The sequence below is a fragment of the Taudactylus pleione genome, unplaced genomic scaffold (assembly GCF_031769625.1).
Source record: "Taudactylus pleione unplaced genomic scaffold, aTauple2 ptg000387l, whole genome shotgun sequence".
Classification (NCBI taxonomy): domain Eukaryota; kingdom Metazoa; phylum Chordata; class Amphibia; order Anura; family Myobatrachidae; genus Taudactylus; species Taudactylus pleione.
This window is the reverse complement of record NW_028284788.1, coordinates 1,789,759-1,808,341: the sequence shown is the minus strand read 5'-3', so window position 1 is coordinate 1,808,341 and position 18,583 is coordinate 1,789,759. Positions and strand designations below refer to the sequence as shown.

At 44.2% G+C, this 18,583-nt stretch overlaps 1 protein-coding gene across 2 annotated transcripts in view; it reads left to right on the top strand.

Annotated features, from left to right (window-relative positions):
* Window positions 1–18,583, top strand: part of ELAPOR1 (endosome-lysosome associated apoptosis and autophagy regulator 1) — a 529,163-nt gene that overhangs the window by 355,383 nt on the left and 155,197 nt on the right. For both annotated transcript variants that reach the window (XM_088445747.1, XM_088445746.1), the window contains 2 exons: window positions 2,553–2,727; window positions 2,854–2,950. In XM_088445747.1, the coding sequence (XP_088301873.1) occupies window positions 2,553–2,727; window positions 2,854–2,950 (272 nt within the window). The remainder of the gene's footprint in view (window positions 1–2,552; window positions 2,728–2,853; window positions 2,951–18,583) is intronic.

The window sequence follows — 18,583 nt, the reverse complement described above, 5'->3', positions numbered from 1 at the left end:
TGTATTCCAAAAGAGTGTTTATTGCAGCCGGGAACCTTGTCAGCGAAAGGCGTAGGAGGTTGCTTCCACAAAATGTGGAGAAGATGATGTTCATAAAAATGAATTATCAACTCTTCAAGGGAGACCAGCCTCCAGAACGTACAGAGGGACCTGTGGTGGTGGATTCCAGCGGGGACTAATTAATACTCTGTGAGGATGAGGATAGAGCCAGTTTGTGCAGGGACAGATTAATTGCCAGCTTGTTTTGTGGGGGCCCAAACGAACCAATCATTTCAGCCACAGTTGTGTGGCAGAACCTGGCCCTGAAATGATTGGTTTGTTAAAGTGTGCATGTCCTGTTTATACAACATAAGAGTGGGTGGGAGGGCCCAAGGACAATTCCATCTTGCACCTCTTTTTTTTCTTTGCATTATGTACTGTTTGGGGCCTAGTTTTTCAAACTGCCATCCTGTCTGCCACTGCAGTGTCACTCCTAGATGAGCCACGTGTTTGTGCCGCCCACTCGTGTCGCTTAGCATAGTCATCCAGCTATCTCGGTGCAACCTTTTGGACATAAAAACACTATTGTGAGGTGTGAGGTGTTCAGAATAGACTGAGTGGAAATTAATGTTATTGAGGTTAATAATAGCATAGGAGCAGAAAAACCAACACATTCTGTGATTTTAGCTGTTTTTATGCTTTTTTTCCAAAAAAATACAGATCCAAAACACAAAACCTAGAACCCAAAACACGGAAGGGTGGTTTTGGCAAAACCAATCCAGATCCAAAACACGAAGAAAGATCCAGATCCAAAACCAAAACACGAACAGTGGCCGGTGCACACCCCTAATATACTGTATATAAGGTGGTGCCTGCCAGCAACATATTAAACCTATATGAGTAAGAGTACTATAACATGTTAATGCTACAATACTAAAGAGTGCATAGATTGCTGTTAGCAGCATATGGTTTAAAACGATCCTAAAGCTGCCCATCCATTACACGATTAAACATAACCATTGAGCGATAACGACCGTCATTATCGCTGAATCGCTTGGAAATCGTGTGCAAATCGTTCAGTACCATGCCCTAAACGACCAGCGACGCGCGATCACGATGGTCGTTTCAGTTGTCCTGTTTTGTCCGTCAGTCCGTCGTTATTGGGTATAGTTATCGTTCACATTTTGAAAGCCAAACGACCAACGACCAAAGACGAACGACCAACGACCTACCATATAAACATATATAGATTGAAATAAAAATGTCAGCCCATAAAAATGGTTGGAAAATTGTTGGTCTATGGTCTTTGGTCTTTTTGCGCAATCGTTCACAAATTGTTCATGCACATGAACAATAAACTGATGAACGATTTGTGAAGATCTTTCATCTTTCAAAGACAAGTCTGCTAGTGGATGGGCAGCTTAACATTGCTGCTCTATCACTAGTGCGATTACTCTGCCAGCAGTAAATATTATATAAGGTGTGTCAATAACTTATACAGGACTTAATTGATTTATATATAGGCTTACCATATCATCCCTTTAAACCAGGACACTTACTAGTAGAGTGTAAAACATAAGCTTGTCACATAAAATCACTGGCAAGGCTACAGTATATGAAACAATATTAGAAATGCTGTGGTTACAGTTCACATCGCAGTACGCATGCACAAACTATCCGCTGCAATCAGGACTGAGATCGCAGTGACTATGCAGACCCAGGGGCGTATCTATAATGGATGCAGGGTCCAGGGTTTACCTGCACCGCACAGCCTGCACCCATATTATCTAAAACTCACGTGAGGGTCTCAGCACTGCTCAAAACATTTTGCGCATGCGTAATGAAGAAATTGCTGGGAAACTGGCGGCAACGCCATATCCTTGGCGATTAGTGCTTGCGCAGTAGACTCTGGGCACACTCTAGTCAGTTGGCTGCTGGCCGCCGGGGAGAGAGGAGGGGGCCCCAGACGGGGAATGCACACGGGCCCTCTTATGAAGCCCCTGTGCAGACCCATTGCAGAGTGATTGACAGGAAGTGCCGTTTCTGGGTGGTGACTGGTGGATGGTTGGGTAAACACAGGTGTGCATGGGCGTTTGAATGCTGTTGCATGGGTGTGCATAAATTATCCACTGCGATGCCCTACACGGCCTGAAGCCTGATGGCTTGCGCTGAAGTTAGCAATTTCTGAGTAAGATCAGAGCTTGTACAAGTGTGCATGAGGCTGCGAAGGTACTCTATTGTACCGATGGTTTCACAGTCTTGCTAAACATTGCGGATGTGTGTAAAGTAAAGTGGATGCCCTTGTGTAGTAGTGCGGAAGGATAGAGATCGCAAAGAATTAGCATACTATTGCGTTTGATCTGTGTGCGTAATCACAATAGCGATCCAAGCTGAATCAGGCCCTGTATACTCCGCTATATACTATTTTGTGAGTAATCTCCTTTTAAAGTATGTGATTTTCCAATTACATAATTTTTAATCATTGTGTTCTTTAAGATTTACTACAGTACATGCTTTGTTATGTGCATAACTCTTAACACCTATATTTTAAAATGATTGACTCATTCTTACAGGGACGAAAGTTGGCTACCTGTGTGCAAAATATGTCAGATGCCCGAATATCGGATACTGAGTCATGGCATTCTGTGGCTTCCTATGTTTGCCAGTCTATTATTGTGCCATCAGATGCATTAGTTCACAAAACTTTAATGTCCGCTCAGCCAATAAGCCTTGCTGACCAATTGATAGGTGAGTTTCAAACCAGACGTCCTCTGTGCTGCTGCTTGTATATTGCCCTGCTATTGGTTTCATAATGGAGTGCAAAAACACTGGTTATGTTGATAATTTTGGTTATCCCTCTATTTTTTACACCAGGTGTGACAACAGAATCAACCCTGGATAAAATCTCCTCTCCTGTTAATATGTTTCCAGGAGAGAATGCAGCCATAAAAGACATCATATTCTATTACAGGTACAGAATCATATGTGACATTCTCATGAGTTGCAAGCTTCCACGCTGAAATCATTAAGTAATGTAGTTATCGGGGTATATTTACTAAAGGTCGGTTTTGGTTGATTTTGTGTTTTTTTCAGTTTGATTTAAATTTTCATTAATTTTTGCAAATCGGAGATTTACTAAAGGGAAAACTGACTTGAAATCAACTATAAAACCGATTCCCAAACAAAACCAAAAATCGACCAAACATCTGTACTTTTACATATACAACTACAGGATCCCCGGATTTACTACTAGTCGATTTGAAAAGTGAACAAAAATCAAAAAAGAAACCAACAGACAAACCACCCAAACAATAGACCTGTCTGAGGCAGGTGACTTTGGAAGAAATACTGCACAGATCACAATGATCTGTGCAGACTTCTTAGGGTTAAAACTTTTTTTTTTTAAACGGCGTGGGGCCCCCTCCTAAATCCATAACCAGTCCTGGACCTTTCAGCCTGGTCTAGTCATGGAAAATTAGGGGAAAAACCAGCATGTGGTTCTCCCTATTTTCCATTAAACAGCACTGGGCTGAACCAAGGTGGTAATGCCATAGCAGTGGGATACACAGTGTAGGGTCCCCCTGCCAAAGAACTAACCAGCCCTAAAGTGATCAGTCCAGGACTGGAAATCCTCAGAAAGTGGGGACCCCAAAAATAAAATGGGGACCTCCCTCCCAAGGATCTATTCCCAGCATTTCTGGTGGCAGTGGGTGCAAGGTTATTGGTGTAAAAAATAGATATTAATGCTGTTCTTTAGAGTGCAACTACAGTTCCCAGCAAGTCAGGCCTGGCATGTCACCACTTAGAGATCTACAAGTGCCAGCATGCTCGGACACTAAAGGCCCACTGGCACCTATAGTTCCACTGTAAAGAAAATCTATAAAAAAAGACAAGACTTACGCACCAACTGAATGAATCCTTTATTACACACACTCTTCCTCACCCACTCCTTGGTATAATAAAAATACACCTTGTCCCAAGCCACGGTATAAAGTACAGCACTTCCAAAATGACAGCTCCCACATAGTTCTCTGCACTATAACATTGATTTGCTATGAGTCAGACCACTCTCAGACATTCAGCAGCTGGTTTCTATGGTAGTTCATAGGGTAGGCTTGCTGGGACCTATAGTTCTACTGTAAAGAACAATATTACCATCTATATTTTACACCATGGCTGCTAGATACTCAGGATGGGGGACCCCACACTGTTTGTCCACCTGCTATGGTATTACTACCTTGGCCGGTTCAGCCTGGTTCTGGTTAATGGAAAATAGGTGGAACCCCATGCCAGTTTCCCCACAATTTTCAATGACCAGAACAGGCTGAAAGGTCCAGGGCTGGTCATGGATTTAAGTGGGTGGACATACCATTTTGTTTTGTTTTTTTTTATTTTTAATTATTTCAGGTTTTTTTAACCATATAAAGCCTGCACAGATCACAGTGATCTGTGCAGTGTTGCTTTCTAGGATTTGTTTGTAGTCGTGTTTTAGGTTGTATTTGCCATCGGTTTTGAAGGCGAAAACAAAACCAACTGCATTTACACATGCAAAATCCAACTGACATCGACATTAATTTTCAAATCAATTTCAAAATCAACTGTTAGTAAATATGTGATTTGGACAGTCGACAAAAAAATCGACCTTTAGTAAATAGACTCTGACTGATGCTCTAACTATTCTAACCAAAGTCTATAATGAGCTAGCTACTAAAAAAAAAGTAGTGCTGGTATAGACTTCTAATAATGTTTGTGGGATAGTTGAGAAACATGGAGCCTAAGGGGTAAATTTACTAAAGTGAGAGTTTTTAGAAGTGAGTTTTAAAAGTGATGTTGCCCATAGCAACCAATCAGATTCTTCTTAACATTTAAGTAGCACCTTCTAGAAGAAAATAGCTAGAATCTGATTGGTTGCTATGGGCAACATCACTTTTAAAACTCACTTCTAAAAACTCTAAAGGTGCCTACACATTTGGCGATGTGCTCATGATCAGACATTGGCCCTGATTCAGACCCACTCGCGAGCGGCTGTCCGCTCGCAAGTGGGTCGATGTTCAGCACTGAGCATGCGCACGACGGAGGGAGCTCCGTCGTGCGCATGCGCCAGACGCGACGAGCGAAGGAAAGTCCTTCGCTCGTTGTGTCTGATCAAAGGGGGCGTGCTGTCGATGTTGATTGACAGCACGCCCCCTTTGGTGGGTGTGCCGGGGGCGTGCCTCCCTGACGGGGGCGTTCCCACGGGAACGCCTCCCGTCAGAAGCCGGCCCACTGACATCACTAGTGATGTCAGTGGGAGTGATTTTGGCTCTGATAGAGCCAAAATCACTCCGAAGCTTGCAGTTGAAAACCTCAACCGCAGGCTCCGGTTCGCAGTTTCGATGGTCGCAATGGTCAAGACCATCGTGGCCATCAAACTGCACGCTCGTATAGCCTGTGGGTGGTGACCCACAGCTATACGAGCGTCCATGAGGACGCTCCATTTTCATGGAGGGCGGCCCTCATTCAGAGCGTGCGCTCTACTCAGAGCGTACGGCTCTGAATGAGGGCCATAGTGTCCAATTTGCCCTTGAACTCTCCCCAGCAGCTCCCTGGCAGTCGTGGGCACTATTTGGTATTAAAAACTGTCCAATGTGAGAAACGATCTATCGTGCATCCAAACTATTCCAGTGCATTGTGACCCAGCCCGGATTTTGCCTGTTCCGGTCCCAGCCTAGATTCTGCCTGTTTTGGTCCTAGGCCGGATTCTGCCTGTTCCGGTCCCAGCCCGGATTCTGTTTTTCCCAGTATGGGACTCCAGTCAGTGGCCCCAGGAGGGGTCTCGACTTCCTTACCCCCAGAGGGGGTTTCAAGTCCCATTCCCCAGGAGGGGATCTCAAGTCTCGCACCCCAGGAGGGGACCTCAAGTTTCTCACACCCCCAGGGGGTTTCAAATTTCATACCCCAGCAGGGGGTTTCAAGTTCCATACCTCAGGAGGGGAATTTAAGTTTTATTTCCCAAGAGGGAATCTCTAGTTTGTTACCCCAGGAGGGGGAGTTAAGTTTAATTTTTCAAGAGGAAAATCTTTGTTCCATACCACAAGGTGAAGATTTAAGCTTCATACCCCAGAAGGGGTTCTCCATCTCAAGTTTCACACCCCAGACTGAGATCTCTAGTTCCTCACTGAAGGTGGAGGTTTCCAGTGTCATGTCTGAGAAAGAACATCAATCAAGTTTGGTAGAATCATCCAATCATTGCATTAAAGAACCTCTAAGTGGTTTCTCCTCAGTTCCTGAAAAGAATGCTGTAACTCAGGACCCATCGGATGCTTTAGTGTCCATGACCTTCGAGGAAGACGTGTCCCAGTACACCGTATTGCTTAAGCATTATGACACCCTAATGAGAGCTGATCCATCTTGTGGTATTACTCCTACCAACCTCATCATGTTTCTTTTTATGCACTTTAGAGGTAAAGCCTTGGAGTGGGCTAACCCACTCATTGAGTCCAAGGATCCAATTCTACAAGATCTAATAGCCTTCAGTACAGCTCTGCTTAAAGAATTTGCTCCTATGTGTCTGTCTTCAGATACCTTTTCTGCTAAAAATTCTAGATTGATTTCAGCACCTGCAGACATTAGACTCAGATACACCGCTTTACTCCCTTTACAAGATTATACAGTACAGGATCAATCAGTCCGGAAGAAGAAGACTCAAATAACTATACCCCAGGAGGAGTCTTCAACTATTATACTTCAGGAGAGGTGTTTTACCCCAACAGAGGGCTTCCAGTGTTATGTCTGAGAAGGTAGCTTCAAGTGACTTGTCCCTTCCAGTCTGTTTAACTACTACATCTGAGTTACCTACATTGCAGAAAGGAAAAGGTTCCAAGGAATTTTCATGTTCACAACCAGATCTTTCACTTTCTTCTATAGATAAGACCAGTTCTTCAGCTACAGTTCTTAACACTAAGCAAAGTCTTCTGGGAATAGAGAAATGCTTGAAGGGATTAACCTTTGTGATCACAGGATTCTAGGAGTCCATGGAAAATGATGAAGCCATGTTGTTAATTGAGAGTTATGGAGGAAAAGTTTCTGGGAAGATTTGCAGTAAAATCGATTATCTTATTATGGGCCATTACCATGACAGTAGATCCAAGTGAGTGAAAGAAAAGAGTTTCGGGGTCAAGGTTATTAATGAGGATGGCTTGTTTGAATTGATTGACATTTTGTTCACCAAGGAATTATTTTATGAGCAAATCACCTCAGGAAGCCATATTCCAGCACCTTCTAGAGTCCTCAAAGTTTTGAGTTCTTGAAGGTGTCCGACAGGCTCAGTCAAGATTTAGGAAGTTTTTTCAAGTTTGTTCTGGTGTTTCAAGTTTTTTGGAAGCTTTCCTTGTATTTCTGGAATGAAATTATTGTGCACATTTTTGGTGTCCGGAGTCCACCCTAAAAAGGGGGGGTGTACTGTCAAGAAGCGGCCTGGGATTGGCCGCTACTCACCTCTGTGCTGGTGTCCTTGGGCTTAGGTGTCCAGACACTGGGAGTGGAGGTGAGTGGTGACTGAGTATTCTCCATGGGGTCCGCTAGGGCTTCCGTGCATGCGTCCTGGTTTCTGGGGTGCCAGTCATGGGTGCAGCCATGTTGGTTCATATCACCTGACTAGTCTCTCCCAATGGTAGGCCCATGGTCACTCAGCTGATCCTCTGATCCAATGATCAGCTACCCAGGGGTATTTAAGTTGACTACAGGAACAGGAAACTGCTGTTCAACTTCGCTGTTCCACTGCCTGTGATTCTCACCAGTGTTGCTCTGTGGGTTTTCCTTCAGAGTGTTGCTTCAGCCCACTTACAGTTCTCTAGAATTTCCTGCTTTAGCTTCCATGCTATTTTCAGTCTGAGACTTAGGGCTTAATTCAGAGGCGCTATGATTTGCGAGTGCTTGCTCTGAATCAGGGCGGGGTATTTTCTTTAATTCTGGCCTCCAGGCCACTCGCTAAGCTGTGGGTGACCACCCACAGCTTTAGCGGGTGGCCTGGTGATGGTCACGATTATCACGACCATCGGCATTGCGAGGAGACCCTAAGGTAGGGTCTCAGCACTTACAATGCTGAGTGGACTTCCTGCTCTAATAGAGCAGGAAGTCCACTACTGACATCATGAGTGATGTCAGTAAGGCCGCCCACAAATGGCAGCCGTTCCTTCGGGAACGCCTCCATTTGTGCAGCCACTCACCCTACCCGCCTACAAAATGGGGCGAGCTGTCGATCAACATCGACAGCTGCCCCGTTTCATTGCGAACCCCAGAGCGAGTGAAGTTCTCACTCGCTACAGGGCTTGTGCACACACTTGTGCACTGGGCCACCATCGACCCGTGCGCAAGCGCGTCTGAATGAGGCCCTTAGTTCTCTCCCAGTACTCCTGTCTTTTATGTTCTATTCCTGTGTGTTTTGTAATGTGTGCTAGTTCTGTTGCCGTTTCTCTGTGTCACTGAGGTGTCAGATTACCTGCTATTACTAATTAGCTCCCAGCTGCATCTAAAAGCATTCCCAGTATATGCCTGTGTCCACTCTGCTCTGTATTTGTCTGTGCATATCAACATCTGCATTTCTAGTATTCCCAGTACTCTCTAGCAAGCCTGTGATTAGGATCTCTAACAGTGGGCCTGATTCAGACCCGCATGCAAGCGCTTGAGCACTTGCAAGCAGGTCGATGGTGGGCTATGCGCATGTGCAGCAGCCGCACTGCGCGTGCAAAGCCCCGGAGCGAGAGAGAAATTCTCTCGCTCCGTGGCTCACTACAAAAGGGGCGGCTGTCAATGTTGATCGACAGCTCACCCATTTTGTAGGCATGGTGGGGTGTCACAAACGGAGGCGTTCCCAAGCGAACGCCTGCCGTTTGTGGGTGGCCCTACTGACATCACCAGTGATGTCAGTGGAAGAGCTTCTGGCTCTATTAGAGCCATAAGCTCTCTGGGGCTTGCGGCCACGAGACCCTACCACAAGGGTCTCGTCGCAAGCCCGATGGTCGCGATGGTCTTGACCATCGCGACCATCATCCTGGCCACTCGCAATAGCTGTGGGTAGTCACCCACAGCTATGCGAGTGGCCAAGAGGCATCCGGCTCTGAATCAGGCCCAGTGTTCCAATATTCAGCATTCAGTTCACCTCCAGTGTTCTGGCAGTAACTTAATTTGATATAGTTTCCGGTCTTCTGCCATTCCCAGGTACCTGTCTAGAGGGCCGTGACCTGCTCACTTGGTGCGGCGAAAACCAAATCCCAATTGTAGGGGTCACTGGAGAAAACCACCAAGTGAGTTAGACTCCGCGCCTCTGGGCAGGTCTAGCCAAACTTGGGTTCGGCTGTAACTAGGAGACCTAGGGGGTCATTCAGACCCGCTCGTGAGCGGCAGTACGCTCGCAAGCGGGTCGATGTTCACCACTGCGCATGCGCACGATGGAGGGAGCTCCGTCGTGCGCATGCGCGAGACCCAAGGAGCGACGGGCTTTCCATCGCTTCGGGTCTCGCACCAAAGGGGGCGTGCTGTCGATGTTGATTGACATGGTGGGCATGGTGGGCTTTGGTGGGCATGCCTGCCAGACGGAGGCGTTCCCATGGGAAGGCCTACCGTCTGAAGCCAGCCCGACTGACATCACTAGTGATGTCAGTGGGAGTGATTTTGGCTCTGATAGAGCCAAAATCACTCCAGGGCTTGTGGCAGGGAGACCCTACCGCAGGGTCTCCATCGCAAGTCCGATGGTCGCGATTGTCAAGACCATCGCGACCATCTTTTTGTCCGCTCGCATATGCTGTGGGTGGTCACCCACAGCTATGCGAGCGGCCAGGAGGCCCCTCCATTTTCATGGAGGAGGGCCCTGATTCAGAGCGAGCGCTCTGGTCAGAGCGTCCGGCTCTGAATCAGGCCCCTAGTTCAGTCACTTCCCTAGTCACCCGAACCCCCTTCGGCTCACAGTCCTCCACCGAGGTACACTTGCACCGGATCATGACTCTTCGTATCTACATGGATTGTACCAACTCCAACAGGATTTCAGATTTGCTGTTTGTGTTATATGGATTTCACAAACGAGGCTGGCCAGCAAACAAACAAACTTTACAGAGAAAAACAAGGATCTACCAAAATAAAAAAGAGTTAGGATATTACCTAACTCTTACTAGGCGCTTCTATATATACGTAAAATCAAGCCTTCTTTTACAATAATGTAATAAAACGCAGCTCCCCAACAGGTTTACTCACAAGGACAATAAAACAAAAGAGATGGGATAGAATCCCACCACTGGGTGCGCGTGTCAATATAATCAAACACAGGTGTATCTGTTACAATTAAAACACTTTAATATTCGAAGAATTGCCTCTAAAGCATAAAATATAGATTAATCAGTACAAATGAATTAATGCAAACTTTTCATGTAAACATTGCTATACATGAAGATATAGGGTTAATATATATATATATATATATATATATATATATATATATAATTAAAATAAGAAGGCTTGACTAGTACTCTTCCATATTACAAATAAAGAAGATGAAGAAAATTAATGAAATAAAGTTTATACAAATATATAGAAATAGCACCATTCAGATATATCGTAATTAAACAATTTCAATCAGCTTTACATCTCTCTCACATAGTAGAGAGGATATAAATTTTAGCATTCTTTTAGCAAACGGACTAGCCAAATAGCTCAGTCAGCTAAAGCTCCACAGCACTCAGCAGCATGACCAAGGTATGAATCCTAGGACCTCATTCAGAGCCGCTCGCTAAGCTGCGCTCACTCGTTAGGAGCAATTTTCGCACGTCTGCGCATGCGTCTATCTCGCAGTGCGCGTGCGCAAACTAGCATCTGCGATGTACAATCGAGCGTTCATAGGGCCTGATTCAGAACCGGGCGCTCTGACCAGAGCGCTCGCTCTGAATCAGGGCCCTCCTACCTGAAAATGGAGCGGCCTCATGGACGCTCGCATAGCTGTGGAGCGAGCGTCCATGATGATGGTCGCGATGGTCAAGACCATCGCGACCATCGGGCAAGCGACGAGACCCTGCGGTAGGGTCTCGCTGCCGCAAGCCCAGGAGTGATTTTGGCTCTATCAGAGCCAAAATCACTCCCACTGACATCATTACTGATGTCAGTGGGGCCAGACTGAGACGGTAGGCGTTCCTATGGGAACGCCTCCGTCTGGCAGCCATGCCAACGGCACGCCCACCAAAGGGGGCGTGCTGTCAGTCACCATCGACAGCACGCCCCCTTTGGTGCGAGACTCGGAGCAACAGCTTGGCTGTCGCTCTCCGGGTCTTGCGCATGCGCACGACGGAGCTCCCTCCGTCGTGCGCATGCGCATTAGGGCACCATCGACCGCTCGCAAGCGGGTCTGAATCAGGCCCATAGTACACAGACAGGACGCTACTTTGAGTGACAGATTGCACCGTTTGTGGGTGGTAACAGTGGAAGGTGCTTGTGAACGGGGTAGTGGTTGTGCGAACGCAGGCGTGTCTGACCATCAGAACGGTGTTTAATGGGTGTGTATAATTAGCAAAGTAGCGTCATTGCACACGTGACTTGGTTGTTTTTTAGCTAGAACTGCTTGCAGTGTTTGGGGTAGGTTAGGTCAACCCCAAGCGCTACGAGCAGCTCCGATGGCCCTCGATGTTCACAATTAATCAAACACTTCCCGGAGATGACATGTGCTGCGAGTGACAGGTGGGAGGTTTTATAGTCCAGCGAACGCTAACTGCCGTCGCTCACTAAGACATAGAGGGTGTCCTTACAGCGCAAAGAGCGAGCGCTTGATTTGCATACCCGGCCCCTTTTTGCAAGTGAGCGATCACATCTTGCGAGCGGCTCTGAATGAGGTCCCTAGTCAGAAACATCACCCATTATATATTATTTTATTTCAGAAGAGATGGTCATTAAATTACACTACAACAGTGCTTCTGTAAACTCCTGTTCTTAATAAAAACTTACAATTACGGTATAAATTTAATAATCTCCCTTATACACAAGAAGGGGAAAATGTATCCTTACTCCTTTTTTAAAAAAACTATAGTTCACTAATGAACAAGACTAACTAGTAAGTGTATCTCATATAATATATAATCTATATATCATTCAATCTAAACAGGCAGTCAAAATAATATGTCATCATAGTACATAGGACAAAACACACACAAAATGATCTATATTCCAAAAGACCGCTGGCATTTGTTTAGATGTTACTTAGTTCCACGTTTTCATTCAATCCACCTCGTACCAAAGTACCAAGTGCGAAAATCTAGTATGGTTCCCTTCTGCATAGAGTGTTGTACCTATCGCCCCCTCTAGACGTCCATGGGATCACCTCAATTCCTTGAATTGACAGCACCTTAACATCCCCTCCATGGCACTGAACTACATGTCTAGGTACACTATGGAGACAATTCTTCTTAATAACGTCTCTCCTATGTTCTAGGAACCTTACATTTAAACTTCTCATAGTGCGGCCCACATATAGTTTGCCGCACTTACATGAAATAAGATAGATAACATATGTGGAGACACAATTAAAGAAGCTGTCTATATTATATCCCTTTCCCAAGGCAGTGGATACAAAACTGTTTATAATATGTTGACATGTAATACATAACTGTCTACCACACTTATAGTAGCCTTTTGATTTAGTTGTAAGCCACAAACTGCCTTTATTTTCTTCTTTAGATTCTCAGTTAACAAAAAAACTGGGGGAAAGAAAATTCTTCACATTTTTAGCTTTATGGAAAGTTATAGTGGGTTGTTCCCCTACATGTGGAGCTAAAATCCTGTCCATTTTCAGGAAATGAAAATTATTCTGAACTATCCACTTTCTTTGATGAGAACAACTAGAAATTAATGCATAAGAGAATTGTTTATTATTCTTTTCCTTATCCTTCAATATCAATAAGGACGCTCTATCATAAGTTTCCACTTCTTTCAAAGAATCTTGTAAAATTCGAACAAACTTTGGCTCGCTGGCTGTGTATGAATATTTCTCAAGTCTATACACAGGCTGGTCTCCCTGTCCCTAATAAGGTGACAGCACATTCCACTCGGTCTGTGGGACCATCATGGGTGGTTAGACATTAACAGCTGTATAAGGCAGCCTCTTGGTCTTCCATCCATACTTATATCAAATTCTATGCATTTGATACTATTGCCTCCGAGGATGCTTCCTTTGGGTGGCAGATTCTCCTCTCTGCGCTGGAGCATCCCCACCCTTAAGGGAACTGTGTAAGGATGTCCCCATGGTGGATCCTATGGACCCTGATTAAGAAAATAAGAGTTATGGAATAACATACCTTTGTTAACTCTTTTTCTTCGAGGGTCATAGGGTCTACAGGGCACCCAACCTGACACACCTGGCCTCAGTTGATATCTGTTCTTTAGCATTTTCACTGATTCCCTCTTCGTATGTTGAGTGTTTCTTATGTACATTGTACTTCCTTTTCTACTTTCCGTATTTCTGTTAGGCTTGTTTACATACTGAATGCCTGTGACTGGGGTGGGGTATATAGGGAGGAGGACCAGTGCATGCTGGGAGCTCCAATGCTGTAGCTGTTTGGTGCATTGGATCGCTCCAACGACATACCCCAAGGTGGATCCTGTGAACCCTATGGACCTCGAAGAAAAAGAGTTAACAAAGGTATGTTATACCATAACTCTTATTTTTGAACATTTAACTACACTGTCTCTATATCACACAGCCTCCACTCGAGTTTTCATCCCCCGTATTCCCTCATCCACACCATGAACACCTTTACTTCAACCAACCCCTTATTCAGTATCTATATAATCTTTTACTTTACTTACTTTTTCCATCCCTATCCTCCCCCTTGAGTCTCCTTCACATGCTGTTCCACCTTTTTCCCCTCCTCAGTCTCCTGTCCAACCCTCTGCCTTTCTCCCCCACCTTTCATGTTCCTCCATTCTCAACCATCTCCCTCCCTCCATGGCCTTGCTACCCCACCACTAAGCCCCACTCCCTTGTGTCTCTGCCTGTCGCCTCCAGAGCTGCCAAGAGAAATCCTGTGACCCAGTACATCAACTTTCCTGGGGTCACCCTGGATGAGGTGTGGCCACAGCAGTTTGGGCTTGGCTGCAGGGCCGTAACTAGGGTATTGAGACCAGTGCCATGGCACAGGGCACTGCAGGGCAAGGGGCGCTGTTTGGGCCTGTCAATTTTCCTGTATATTATCATTCTCACTTGTAGCTTCAGCATCTGCTGGCCTCCCCTATCTCTTCCCTGGCCCTTCCCCAGAGACCATGGCCATTTTTCAGGTGCACAATCTTAAATCCCTAGTTAAAAAATGGGAGGGGGTGGGGGGTGTCAATACTATCTCTGGCACAGGGCACCAGAAGTGTCTAGCCTGTGAGAAGCATCCACTCACAGGAGCATGGCATAGCTCTCAGCAGCTGTGACAAAAGTATTTTTTATTAGGTAGTGGGACAGCTGCATTTTTAGCTGGCTGTACAGTATTTGAATGTTAAAATGAAACAGGCAAAAATGAAAGTGCAACAACTTATCCTATACATTTCTCTGCAGCATATATATATATATATATATATATATATATTGTATATACTGTGTGTTTATGTATATATATTTATATATCACATGATTTGTCTGGCACTCACTTTGTTACATGTCCATGAATACTGTTCCCCGTTGCCTTCCTTAGCAGCATAAACAACTCAGCTTAATGCCTGAAATGCGGGCTGAATTGAGGTGGCACTCAGGGATTAAATAAAAGATGCAGAGGATACCAATGTGGATACCGATGTTTTAATACCTTTAACTTACCTCCCAAAGGTCCCGCATTCAGCGGGACAGTTCAGTTTTCTGGGACTGTCCCACCCGCAGGCCGCAGTGTCCCGCGGTGGGGGGGGAAGTTGGGGGAAGCATACACCGCTGCTCTGCATAGCACTGCAGAGCAGCGGGTATGCAGAGCGAGAATAGTATGGGGGGAAGCCTGGGGGTAGCCCAGCATCTCGGAGATGCTGGGCACGCCCCTTAGTGATGTAAACAGGGGCATGCCATCAAACCATGCCCCCCGTTACAATCAGGCCACGCTCCTTTTTGGGCGTGCGCGCATTCCCAAATCCTCCTCGACAAATGTTGGGAGGTATGCCTTTAATGTATTTTCCTCAGGGTACAAATATAAAAAGACAAACACTCACCTATATAAGCCCAGTAATCACCTCATGTGAAGCACCTGTCACGCTGCATCACACACCGCAGCTGCGCCTGGCCACCTTCTTCCTGTGCTACACGTCATAGATACCGTGGTAACAAAGTGTAACTAATAGGTGTCCAAACATTCCAGACAGACAGCCAATCACAATAGAATAAATATGGTTAGCCCAGGCAATACAGTACATCAAAACAAATCCCATAACACCTTCAACACAACCTCCAATCTGAATGGCAGAGCAGCATGCCAATCCGGAGGTGCCAATCCCGGAACCGTAAGACCACGCCTCCCTGATGGCAGACCAATCATGCAACTCAAAACACAGCAGAATGGTAATACATAAATAAAAAATGTGCAATGGCAATAACAGCATAATAAAATCAAATATATTAAATATTTCATTATAATCACTAAACTAGACATTTACATGTCATGCAGATATCATACACTTAATGCATATAGAAAGAAGTGTCACAAAGCACCATCTACAGGAAATAAATAGGATTGAATATCAAAATATTATACAATGCTTAAAATTATATTAATAATAGAAAACATCATCTTGTGATCTAATCTCTAGAGACATATAATAAGAATAATGAACATCACATAATCAAAAGCTGTTATAAGAAACACTGGAGTCCCAATGTCTCATTGAAACCTTGCGGGGATAAGGTATCCAACCTATGAATCCAACACGATTAATTCTGAAGCAATAATTTGACCCTATCACTCCCTCTTGTAGGGGCTGGCACATGGTCTATGTTTTTATAACGAACTGTAGCTAAAGCATGTGGATAAGTAGCAAAGTGCCGTGCCAGTGGCTGGTCACTGTCTCCGGAGAGGATGGCTGCACGGATCACCGATCTATGCAAAGCTATCCTCTCCTTAAACTGCTACTTATCCACATGCTTTAGCTACAGTTCGTTATAAAAACATAGACCATGTGACAGCCCCTACAAGAGGGGGTGATAGGAACAAATTTTTACTTAAAAAAGAATCCTTTTTTTTTAAAAATACAGTTTAATTCCCGCACCAGTCACTCACTTATCTTATAGTTTTATAAGTGGTGTTATGGGAATATTCACCATTACAATAGATAAAAATAAAAGGGGTTTGCTTCTATAGTGCACTTGTCCCCAAATTGTATACAAATATAATATATCTGTTGAAATGTATTATTGTACAAACATAAAACATAACTTTTATTGCTATCATTTATTAAAATAAATTGTTTAATAGCAGCGAATTATTAAAATGATAATAGTGTATATAGAATGTGAATAGTGTTTAAAATCTTCCACTAGGGAGCAGTGCCCTCACGTTCCTTTTAATGGTATTCCTATGAGATTATTATTTTACTGTTTATGAGAGATCTTATTATCTCTATCAGTTTAATTACTCAGGAATTAAATATTATTCCTTTGCTGGTCCGAGCTAATATTTGATATGCCTTGCAGTGTTATTTATTTCTATAGAGTCTGTCTCAGGTTCTCTAGTCAGAGCTCCGTATTTAGATACTTAGGGGCATATTCAATTACAGGCGAAAAGTCAGAGGACAGACTTTTCATCATCATCGCTGGGGACCCTCTCTGAGTCTATTTCGCTAATTTTTAAGTGTGTCCCCCAACATTTTTTTTTTTGCCCCCAAAATTAAAGTACATTTTTGGGGTGTCCTAAGGAATCTTTAATTTTTTTTTACACAGATTAAATTAAGGGGACATTCTAAAGGCTGCAGGCTTTTTTTTTTTTTTTAATCCTGCACCCCTAAACCCCAATTCTGCACTTTTTTCGCCATGTATTACATGGTGAAAGCTTATCCCCACCTGCGAAAAGTCTTTGTAATTGAATATGGGGATAAGTGAAACAGGTGAAAATGATGTCATAATTTATCGCCGATAACGGGTTTTCACGGCCTAATTGAATAAGGCCCTTAGTATCTTTTTGACCAGCACACTGTCTAATTATTTGGATACAATGTATCTTGTCTCTCCTTTGCACGGTGGAGAATAATTTCCCACTGGTTATTTGAGCTCCACACTTATGTCAGTGAGATTCCACCTAATGATTTGTCAGTAGTGTAAATCCATAGATGTTTATATTATGATCATATGCTTATACAGTCAGGTGCATAAATATTGGGACATTGACAGAATTTTCATATTTTGGCCTCTATTCACCACCACAATGGCTTTGAAATGAACCAAACAAGATGTGCTTTAACTGCAGACTTCCAGATTTAATTTGAGGGTAATTACATCCAAATCAGGTGAACGGTGTAGGAATTACAATGGTTTCTATATGTGCCTCCCACTTTTTAAGGGGCCAAAAGTAATGGGACAAACTAAACCATCCTAAATCTAACTTTCACTTTTTAATACTTTGTTGCAAATCCTTTGCAGGCAATTACAGCCTGAAGTCTGGAACGTATAGACATCACCAGATACTGGGTTTCATCCCTGGTGATGCCCTGCCAGGCCTCTACTGCAAATGTCTTCAGTTCCTGCTTGTTCTTGGGGCATTTTCCCTTCAGTTTTGTCTTCATCAAGTGAAATGCATGCTCAATCGGATTCAGGTCAGGGGATTGACTTGGCCATTGCATAACATTCCACTTTTTAGCCTTAAAAAACTCTTTGCTTGCTTTTGCAGTATGTTTCAGGTCATTGTCCATCTGCACTATGAAGCGACGTCCAATGAGTTCTGAAGCATTTGACTGAGTATGAGCATATAATATTGCTCAAAACACTTCAGAATTCATTCTGCTGCTTTTGTCAGCAGTCACATCATCAATAAATACAAGGGAAACAGTTCCATTAGCAGCCATACATGCCCATGCCATGACACTACCACCACCATGCTTCACTGATGAGGTGGTATGTTTTGCATCATGAGCAATTCCTTTCCTTCTCCATACTCTTCTCTTCCCATCACTCTGGTACAAGTTGATCTTTGTCTCATCTGTCCATAGGATGTTGTTCCAGAACTGTAATGGCTTTTTTAGATGTTGTTTGGCCATCTCTAATCTGGTCTTCCTATTTTTGAGGCTCCCCAATGGTTTACATCTTGTGGTGAACCCTCTATATTCACTCTTGTGATGTCTTCTCTTGATTGTTGACTTTGACACATATACACCTACCTCCTGGAGAGTGTTCTTGATTTGGCCAACTGCTGTGAAGGGGTTTTTCTTCATCAGGGAAATAATTCTTCTGTCATCCACAACAGTTGTTTTCCGTGGTCTTCCGGGTCTTTTGGTGTTGCTGAGCTCTCCGGTGCGTTCTTTCTTTTTAAGAATGTTCCAAACAGTTGATTTGGCCCACACCTAATGTTTTTGCTATCTCTCTGATGGGTTTGTTTTGATTTTTCAGCCTAATGATGGCTTGCTTCACTGATAGTGACAGCTCTTT